The following is an 11,061-nucleotide window of genomic DNA, read 5'->3' on the forward strand; positions in this document are numbered from 1 at the left end:
GGTCTAGGGTTTGTTTATTAGCATAGAAACTCTAATAGTTACATTTCCATGTTTTAGAGAACATTATCAATTACTATATTGACTTCCCAAACTACCAGATTAAACTACAGAAATTTAAAGGCATAGTGTCCCTCCCCTGTCTTTAATCCCAAAGGCCTCAAGTATCTGAAACCAGTTTAGTTGATGGCTAACTTAGATATATCTTCAGGGCCTGAGGAAAAATACTGATGTTTTAAATTCTCTAAATTCATTTAAGGCAACATTATTCCTTTGCTTTATAGTGTACTATATTACACACACGAAGCTACAGACAGGTAAAATTAATATATAAGCCATAAAATATTTTAAATAGCACTTTAAGAATACAAACAACCAAACTTTATATTTACGCCCCATGCCTAAGAAAATTTCTTAATAATTTAGCTTAGAAACATTCCCAGCTTAGTCCTACTGAATTATAACATGTCTGCTGATCAGTTCTGGGTCCATACACTATCAACAAGTTTGTTGAGTTGGCTCAGTAACATAAAATAAATAATGATGTAATGAACAGACCAAATCAGTACACTTGGAGTCTGTAACAGTATTTGGTCATGTCAATTTTGAAAGCCATTGGAAAACGGTCCATATACCTGTTTTGTCAGAGTAACTGATTACTTCCCAAGTCAAACAGATTAAAGGCTGGTTTCACACCACTGGAACTTTTAAATTCCATATCTTTGCATTTCACTGCTCTCACCTCAGCAATTTTAACTCCCCAGGGCATACCTCTACCTTTCTTTCACACTTCCAAGCCTTCACACACTTTGAGCAGAGTACTGAGAAGCAAAAAGCTTTCCTTGTTCTTTTTCTTCACAAAGACATTTTTTAACCTACACCTGGCATTCTGTGAAAATCTATGAAAGACTGCAAAGGACATGTGATCTCAGTCAGGCTCACTTATATGAATCTGAGAGTAAAATGTCCATCTGTCTCTCCCAGAGAGAAAGTATAGTTTTATTTTTTACTATGACACTCATAAATTTAATAGGTCACACAATCATGTTTGATTTGTTAAATCAAAAATTCAAGAGAGAAGGGGGTAAAAACTACATAAAAAATAAGTACTTCATAACCGTTCCAGCTATGAGTTCAGATTCTCTATATAAAAATATTATCATATCAATAATTAGTTGTAGTAATAAAAAAACCTGTTTTATAATATATGTCAGAAAAAACTAATATACACTCTTTAATATCTGAGGGAAGAGGTAAAACAAATCGTATTTCAAATGGAAATGTAAGTACATTCAAAGCACGAATCTTATTCATTGCTATATCCCCTGCACCCAGAATATTACCTAGCATATAGTGGATTCTGAATATTTGTTAAAATTTGAACGAGATAAATAAATGAAATCATCATTCTATTTTATAAAGACAATAACTGAAGCCAGTTAAGAAAATCTCACTCAAAATCTCACAACTGCTAATGAAAAGAATTGTGACTTGGACTCATTTCTTCTAAACACAAAGTCTTAGAGGGTCCATTCCATTATTTCGCATTTTCCACACTTGCCCGAAAGTCTGAAGGACATCAGAACACAAAATGAAAAATCTCAAACCTATTCCTCTCTTCAACATTTTCTGTACTCCACACCACCAGTTCTCAAATCAAATTCCTTTCTACCCATTAGAGCACCGCATTGTTTGGTTTTGTACTATCCTGCATTACCAAGACAATAGACAAATATGGAGGCGTATGGCTGAACACTTCATTACGATGGGCTTCACATCAGTGGGATTCCACGTTAAATAATATATCAGTTTATCATATTGCTGGGGCAACTCCAGAGAACTGTACTAGGTGGAAACTTTTTGAATGATTCATTCTGGTATAGTTTACACTGAAGAAAAAGAGGGGGTTTAAAGTAACTTTCCTTCATAATCATCAGCCTTGTTTCTCTCTTTTTTTCCCTACAACACATTCAGCTCATTAGGTCTTGACATATCAAGACAAACATCTACAAAAGCACTTGCCCAGAAGCTCATTTCTCACATTTAAAAGTTAATAAGCTGGGCTTCCCTGGTGGCGCAGAGGTTGAGAGTCCGCCTGCAGGGGACACGGGTTCGTGCCCCGGTCCGGGAAGATCCCACATGCCGCGGAGCGGCTGGGCCCGTGGGCCATGGCCGCTGGGCCTGCACGTCCGGAGCCTGTGCTCCGGACACAAAAAAACAAGTAATTTGGGCTGTGAACAGAAAGATACTGAATCTCATAAGTGTGACGTAGAAATGCTTCTCCAAATGCTATGATGAAATCCTACCTGCAATGATGTATACTTGAGTATACAAACAGTAAGAACCAGACATGAATTATTACAAATGAAGAAAGATTCTATTTCTCTAACGTTTTTAAAATTCTTTATTTTATTATTTTTATTTTTGGCTGTGCCGCACAGCTTGGGGGATCTTAGTTCCCCGACAAAGGGACGAGGAACTGAACCCAGGCTCTCGGCACTGAAAGCACAGTCCTAACCACTGGACTGCCAGGGAATTCCCTTAAATTCTTTATTTTTTAATTCAGATCACATCTACTGTTTACCTCAATTTGTACCAAGATTAAACACCTCCCAAAGCTTATCCAGCAAATAATTAAAATTTCATGGTCAGGCTTAAACCAAATTCCACCTTTTCTGACTACATGCCATTATACAATACAATGGTATATGGAGTCAACTGAGCTTTAGACTTCAATGTGAATTTACTTACAAGAAATTACATTAAAGAGAAATGTCTTGGAATAACGCTCAAACTACCACTTTAAAAGCCACCTGCTTTAAAAGCTGAGTTCTGTTTGGAAGACCAAAAAAAAGAATGTTTTAACATGGCTCATTTCTCCATTAAATACACATTTATTTAATGTTAAATGAGCAAAATTATGTACTAAGGATTATGATTCCTATGGCAATCTAAATCAAATAAGAAAAAAATACAATGCAGTAAATACCAAATGACATGTTACAATGGAATACATAAAAAACAGAGGTGTTAAGTAATGTTAATAGGACTAAAATTATTAGGAAAGTCTTCCCCAAAGAGATCATTATTAAATCAACTAATGACATTTTCATTGTAGGAATTCCGCACAGACAAAAAGGCAAGCACTAAGTAAGACATTCAGCAAATATATTTTAAGTGGAAGGCTAAATTGGGGACCTAATGAGATAAATGTGGAGAAGACAGTAGACCTAACTGACAGATTGATTTTACATTCAATGTAATAGGAAATAATATCATACTAAAAATACTTGGATAACAGAAGAGCAACATGAATAAAATGCTAATTGATGAAGATATTTCTTTCATACCTACACGCAGGACAGACTATAATACTGAAAATAAAACCAGGAAAGCTGTGCCAGTTACCCAAAGGTAAGGTGATGAAGGTCTGTGTGACAGTGGCTGAAGAAGACTTAGTGTAGCCAGGTGACAGGCTGGGGGGTTATAGGGGGAAAGATCTACTAGTTTCTTTGCAGCCAAGGTTACCACAAAAATCAAGAAAAATTTCTGGGCTACTGGAAAACTTAAAGGCCCAGAGGTCTTCAGAGCAGCGCCCATCAAGAAGATTCCACAACTATAGTTTCAGCTGTACATAAGAGGATGTTCTGTGACTTCCATGAGGTACCACAGAACTGTCTTAGGACTGAACAAGAAGAGTAAAGCTTATTCCATTAATCACTCCAAAGCTGGCCACCTGGATTTTAAATCCAATTTGATACTATGCAGACAATAAAGTTCAGTTACAAAGTCAAAACACATGTTCTTAACACATTCAATACCACACCTTAATGCCTTTGGTGGAAGATCTCTGTGATATTATTATTCTTAAGTGGAAATTAACCCTTACTTGTGAACAGGAGTTAAAAGAATTTCAAGAGCATAAATTCTTTTCTTTTTTTTAACATCTTTACTGGAGTATAATTGCTTTACAGTGCTGTGTTAGTTTCTGCTGTATAACAAAGTGAATCAGCTATATGCATACGTATACTCCTTATCCCACCCCTGTAGGTGGTCGCAAAGCACCCTGCTGATTCCCTGTGCCATGCAGCTACTAGCTATTTTACATTTGGTAGTGTATATATGTCAGTGCCACTCTCTCACTTCGTCCCAGCTTACCCTTCCCCCTCCCTGTGTCCTCAAGTCCATTCTCTGTGTCTGTCTTTATTCCTGTCCTTGCCCCTAGGTTCTGCAGAACCTTTTTTTTTTAAGCTTCCATATATGTGTGTGTGTGTGTGTGTGTGTGTGTGTGTGTGTGTGTGTGTGTTAGCCTACGGTATTTGTTTTTCTCTTTCTGACTTGCTTCACTCCATATGACAGATTCTAGATCCATCCACCTCACTACAAATAACTCAATTTCGTTTCCTTTTATGGCTGAGTAATATTCCATTGTATATATGTGCCACATCTTCTTTATCCATTCATCCGATGATGGACACTTAGGTTGCTTCCATGTCCTGGTTATTGTAAATTGTGCTGCAGTGAACACTGTGGTACAGGACTCTTATTAAATTCTTGATGCAAACAGTAAAGGCATAATGACTCTTGCTCAGGGATTGCCTATTCCATCAACCCCTTGAAACAGACACCCTGGCCCCTGACTGGAGGAAATTCAAACAGGTTATATCACTCACGTGGTTCTTTTTAAGGGGCAACCCATTATTTGGTCATAAATTACAGCAGGCAGGTACACCTGAAAGTCATAAATTGTTTTGTCACATCAAATTTTCCCTTTTTTTCCTACTGCAAATAGGCCCCAACCTGCAGAATAATAAAAAGGAAGTATAAAATCAAACTAGCAATTAAAAATCACTGAGGAAAATATAGGTAGGAAATATTTAAAATTTCATAATGCTTTATGACCAGAAATACTGAATAATCACAGATAAGTAAAAGTTGCCTGTCACCACAAAAATCAAAAAGAACTCACAGGAGCTATAGTTTGTTAAATCAAAGAAGTCACAAGTCTTTAAGCCATTAATAATGATTAACAAATCACCGGCACCATGTTGGGGGAGGGGGACGCGGAGGTCCAGTTCTTGATGAAAAGAAGCGTCTGGTAGAGAGCCCCAAATGACCCAACAGGCCTCTGTGCTGATTGATGGCATTTTCCATGTACTAAAGGAAATGTCAAAAAGCACACCCTTAAACAAAAGAACAATTCAGAGACAAATCCTGGCGATAAAATAAATGTGACTGCTAAGTATCTCGTCAGGAAATTGATACACTCCGAGGTGTTTTCCATTTGAGAGAAATCTTAGGTGTTTACATCACCAGTGAAGAAAAATGAAATGTTAGGAGGATCTGAAAAAGGGTCTCTTGCACTGTATTCCCCTTTTCATAAAAAAAGAGGAGGAGTCCTAAAAAAAAAAATTTTTCCAGGCCAGGTTCAAAGACATAGAACGGCTTTACCCACAGTCCCACGTCTGGGGCAGGGATTCTGCGCCGGGCCACACCAGGGCCCCCGAGGCAAAAGCCACCCACCACGAATTCCCAGCCTCTCAACCGCGTCCCTCCAGAAACCGAGAGGCCTTGACTTTCCGGTTGCTCACGTGACCCCACTCAGAACGCGTTTCTAGCCGAGCTGGGGCCGTAGGGCCACCTCGCTGCACGGCAGCCTCCAGTGATGGGCACCCTGAGTGCGCCCCGTACGTGCGTGGCACATCGAGGCCGAGCTGGCAGCCCACCTGCTACCTTCACAGGCACACTCCAGTCACGCACTTCGCTGCCACTACTTTCTTTGCCTCGGCTCCCGCTTTCGGAGAAGCCAAGCGGTATTTAAACAAGTTACGTCCCCTCCGTTCCCCTAACAAGATGCCCAGGCGCGGAGCCACAACACCCCTTCCCAGCACGCTCCCGGGGACCGACCCCCACGGGCGGCCCCTCCGTTCGCCCCGCGCCCAGGCTCTCGGGGGGCGCTCCGGCGGGACGGCATCCCGGGGGCGCGGGCGGAAGGGCTAAGCGGCGTCCGCTGCGCCGCCGGGGGGCCTGCCCGTGACCTTGACCGAGACCGAGGGGGAGCCGGCGGGCTTACCTTGTTGAGATGGGGGCTCCGGGTCACGGCGTAGCCGCGCTGGGGGGTGTGTCGGCGGCCGGGGGCTTGGGGCTGCATGGCGGGCGGCGCGCGGGGTCGGCGGGGTCGGGTCTGGCCGGGTCGGGCGGCTGATGCTGCCGGGACGCCCGAGCTGACTGTGGCGGCGGCGGCGGCGCTGGGGAAGGGCCGGCGGTCGAGGGCGGGCGTGGGTGGGAGAGAGGCGGTGGACGCGGCGGGAGGGGCCGGCAAGGAGCCCGTGTCCACAGCCCGGCAGCCTGCGAGAAGCGCTGAGTCATGGCTGGGGGAGAGGCGAGCGGCGAGCAAGGAGGAGGGGGAGGAAGGGCGAGGCCCGGGCGGTGCCGCTCCCTTCCACGCCCAGGTCCCCGCTCGCCATCGGTTTAGAGGCGCAACCGTCCCAGCCCATCGCTGCGTGGGACGTGGCTCGGTGTGGCGCACGCAGTGCCCTCCTTGCTCCAGAGAACCAAATGGGGAGCAAGGTCAGGTTCCCCCCGCCCGGCCCGTGGGCACCATCACCCCTGGCCGAGGCGGCCCCGCAGCCGCACTCCGCGGGGAGGTTGAGATGGGGTGGGAAACGGAGAGCCTCGGGCAGAGAGGACGGCTGCCCAGACACAGAGGGGGGGCCCGGGGGCTGGTTGCAAAAGGCCTTAACTGACTGATGCGAACGACACTTCATCTCTCCCCTCCTATCAGGCGCTTCCAAACGCGCTGCGCACAGTTCCAGATGGCAGCCAGGGCCGGGGTTCGGAGGAAACCAACCTTGACCCAGAAAGAACAGGCCCGGGTAGAACTGGGAGAAAGGCAAGAGAGGAAAGTGCGTGCCGCGACGCCGCAGGAGTCTCTGTAGATCGTCCCTGGGAATTTTATTTTAATGCCATTAATATAAAAGACAAGGTGCAAATGTTAGAGCCCACTGGACAGTCATATTTATCTTGTATATATTGTTCCCAAGAGTTCTAGAAGCCGAGATGTTTACGAACCTCTCTCTCTGAATAATGGTGGGTAACTCAATCTTTAAGGGCTTCAGTGTCTTCTTTGGTAAAACGAGAAGGTCGGAATAAATGATCTTCCAGCGCTGGAATTCCATTATTATTGATATTTATACTTGAAGTTTCAAGGAATGTTGGAGCAATCAGATCACAGCCAAAAGGAGCGTCAGACACAGCACACCCTAAAGGCTTCCTGTGCCCCAATTTCCTTTTCAGTTAATAGGATCGCTAGTTTCTGCCCTGTTCCTACCTAATGATTTTACAAAAAGTAGTGTTTGGGATTGAGCGTTTGATTTTATATATCCATAAACTAGACGTTCAACCAAAGTGTTTCATTTCTAATTATGTTACTTTTCCTTATCAGAAAGATTTGTTACGGCCTTATTTTTTGGCCATCCAGAAGCTTCTTAGGGCTAGCCTTTAAATTATCTAGAATCAGTTGCTTTAATAGAGAACATTTTATTTGCATCACAGAGTTATTTCAAGATTCCTTGCATTCCAGTAACAGTTTTCCCTGTGAATTCTATAATCCATCAATAATTAACCCAACAACATCTGAGAAGAAGGTATACTTTACAAAACTCACTCTCTTGAATTAACTGAGGTACATTACAATGAGCGTATTTTATTGGCGACAAGACCAGTTTAACAACAAGCCCGGAAACAAAACACAAGATGCTGAAGAAGAAACAAAAATGTTAGTACAACAGAACCTTATGATAATACAGCTCTTCATTACATAAATTTAGACACATTACCTGTCTATTCCTAGTTTTGTGATATAATATTTACAGATAGAAAGGCTGATGTAAATATAGGGAGTAGCCCCAAAAGAGTGTGTGGGCTCTTCCCCCAAGCCATCATTACAGAGGGATTACAGAATCCTGCCAGTGCAGGGAGAGTTCACATCTCCCTTCCACGTTTATTTCTCTCGTGAAAAGAGCTTCAATCCTCTTGAATGACAGGATAAGGCCTAGCTGGGGGAGTCATTTTGTATACCCACGTGCAGTTCCAAGAGTACTGGGAAGAACCTATTTTTCCACATAAATGTTAGCTAGAACACCAACTTTTTCCACCCTTTTTAAAGATTTGTAGGTTTAGGTTTTATTACAAAAACCAAAAAACACATTAAAAAAACCAAACACATTAGAAAAACTTCTGCTATAATTTCCCTTATGAGAAACTACAGTCACTCTATACACAATTGACAAGTTAAGAATGCGTGTGATTCACAAACAAAGGAACTAGAATCTGTAGTTTCTGATGCCCAGTGAGAATACTAGGTCAAAATCAGATATTTCTTGCCCAAGTTTAATGCACAATGAACTCTAATCATATTTAAATATGATTGTAGCATTCCTATCTAAGGTCATTGAGATTTCAAGCAGAGAAAATTCAGGAAATACGTAATAGCACATGCAACATTTCAAATGTAACTTTCACGAGAAAAAAATCTAATAGAAAAAAGCTGTAGCCGTGTGATGGTTTGTGATATTAAGTAAATGATTTTGTATTTCTTCACACAAAAACACATTATTGCTGTGTAAAATTAGTTCCAATTTTTCTTTTCTTTTTTAGTTAAAAATCTTAACACGCCTGGTTCTTGGTGTGTTTCTGTATGAAGGAAAGACCTTTGACCTTTGGGGGTTCTAATCTGAGAATCCCAGTGTCCGATATATTAGAGAGGACAAGGCCTACGAGAGTGGCCAACCCTAAAAGTTCAGAATCAGAAGTAGGCAGTTGAATCCTTGGGGTGGCCAGCCCCAGGGTAACTGGCAACCTTGGCAAGAGTTGACTTTTTGCCTGCCTACTGCAGTGAGGATACAAGTTGAATGAGCACTAATGGGGGGGAGGAAACACTTTACCTCTACCCATTTTAGGTTGTCAGCTGGGACGCTAAGAAGATAACACATTAACAAAAGAAAAACAGTTCATTAACTAACACATGCAGTGCACATCACCCAGGAGAAACCTAAAACGAAGAGTGGCTCAAAGCAGTAGCTTAGAACTGCGATCTATACAGCATCTTCGACAAAGAACAATAAATTGGTAGAGAAGTGACAGGACAAAGGAAAGCAGTTTTAGGCTTCCAAGGGCGGCAAGCTCTAGGAAGGTAAATACATGGGAAGAAATTAATGGAATAAGATTTGTTTGCAGATTCCTCTGGTCCTCATAATTTGGGGTGACATATCCTGGCTTTACCTGGCTCTAAGGAATCCTTGATGAACCAAGCTATAAGTTATTGGTATCTGAGTATTAGAGTAACAGGTGAAAAGGGTACATGGGTCATTTCATTAGAATGTTTTACAGAGATGCACCCTTATTTTATTCTGTTCTTTAAGCAAAAGTTTATGCAAAAGCCCCATCCTCTAGAAGACCCTACAGAATGTCTAGAGCCCTGTAGAACACATCTTTTAAAAAAAAAAAAAAAGGAAGCAGTATTTCTCTTTATTAACCCTTAAGAGCATTACCTCTACTATTAGGAATAATGTAATACCATCTCATTCTTAGTATATATTACAATCATTAAATATAGATGAACACATAAAAATACAGATACTGCACGGTGATTTTGTCATTTGGGAATAAATCTATAGACTAAGTCAGAACATGCATAAATCATTTATATCTTAACTGTTCCTTTATACCTGAACAAGTTTTCATTAAGCATGCTAATAATTTTCAAATGATGTAATAAAAAATATGCTTGCAGTATTTGGCTGAATTACATTTGGGAACAAGAAGCTAGCTGTTTCACCTATTTTAATACTAGTATAGTCTGGATCATATTATACATGTATAGAAACTTAAAAGATCATAAATTTCCCATGAGGAGACATTATTTAGTCTGTGTCATGGTATGTATTTGCAAAACATTTTAACACTGCAAACATTAGAAGTTTCAAGATGGGGCACTGGAAAAAGTTTATACTCTACTACAATGATGCTGGGTACTTTTCCACAAGGCCTGTTAATGTCAATCAACTGGAGGTGGGAGTTTACCAATGAATTGCTTGATATCCATCATTTCCTGGTGACATGAACTGGGTTTTGAAGGTTACATTGACTGGATTTACCAATGTTTTTAGCTTTTCTACAGCAAGAAAACCGACCATTAGGGCAACTTAAGGGGAGTAATCTCCATGGTACTGGAGAATAGAAATATCTCTATTAGCACCACTGATAGAACCCTGTGGAATCCAAGCCACCAGTGGAAGTCAGCAACTGTGCCGCCTGCCAGTTACTGCTGAGTGGTAACAGCGGTGTACAAAGATAAAGTTCCTCCCTAAAAAACTACCCAAAGTAGGGCTTCCCTGGTGGCGCAGTGGTTGAGAGTCCGCCTGCCGATGTAGGGGACACAGGTTCGTGCCCCGGTCCGGGAAGATCCCACATGCCGCGGAGTAGCTGGGCCCGTGAGCCATGGCCGCTGAGCCTGCGCGTCCGGAGCCTATGCTCCGCAACAGGAAAAGGCCACCGCAGTAAAACGCCCGTGTACCGCAAAAAAAAAAAAAAACAACAAAAACTACCCAAAATAATAATGTTAAAAGGAATACTCTTCTTCACCTCTGCTCTATCAAAGCTTTTACATTTTCTGCTAATTCCAGGTTTATCCTCCTGTGAATCTAGTGAAAGGCCAATAATATAGCCATTTAATGTAACAGGCATAACTGACGCATGTAGGTAGATATATTTGAAATGTGAACTTCTGATACCTGTAAAGGCTTCTTGCCCATCCAAGCCCTGTATCTCTCCATCCACCAGGAAAATCACCACAGCAGCTGCCTTTCCAGGATGAGCAGGACAGGAAAGCGAGCAGACATATCGGAAGCTGAAAGGAGAACATGGTCCAGCCAGCTACAGCCCATCTGAAGAGCACAGTTTAAAAATCATGGATCATGGCCAGTGGTTTTCAATCTTCCTCCCATATTAGAATCCCCTGGAGAGCTTTAAAAACACTTTTGACTGGACCCAAGGTTGTTGATT

The 11,061-nt window shown here is 42.1% G+C and overlaps 1 protein-coding gene and 1 long non-coding RNA gene across 3 annotated transcripts in view; one reads left to right on the forward strand and one right to left on the reverse strand.

Moving 5' to 3' along the window:
- The window catches only part of ME1 (malic enzyme 1), a 198,006-nt gene extending 187,180 nt beyond the window's left edge, over positions 1-10,826 (reverse strand). Inside the window, exon 1 of one of the 2 annotated variants that reach the window (XM_073789391.1) lies at positions 10,791-10,826. In XM_073789391.1, coding sequence (XP_073645492.1) covers positions 10,791-10,811 — 21 coding nt within the window. In that variant the 5' untranslated portion in view covers positions 10,812-10,826. Of the gene's footprint in view, positions 1-6,070; positions 6,376-10,790 lie in introns of those variants that run through there. The other variant, XM_019929370.3, reaches the window with a different exon arrangement.
- Positions 6,360-7,163, forward strand: LOC141275994 (uncharacterized). The gene is made up of 2 exons (XR_012324728.1): positions 6,360-6,567; positions 6,782-7,163. It is a non-coding gene; the product is annotated as an uncharacterized lncRNA (long non-coding RNA).
- Positions 10,827-11,061: the final 235 nt, after the last annotated feature.

This window comes from Tursiops truncatus, chromosome 12 (genome assembly GCF_011762595.2).
Source record: "Tursiops truncatus isolate mTurTru1 chromosome 12, mTurTru1.mat.Y, whole genome shotgun sequence".
In the NCBI taxonomy this organism is placed as follows: domain Eukaryota; kingdom Metazoa; phylum Chordata; class Mammalia; order Artiodactyla; family Delphinidae; genus Tursiops; species Tursiops truncatus.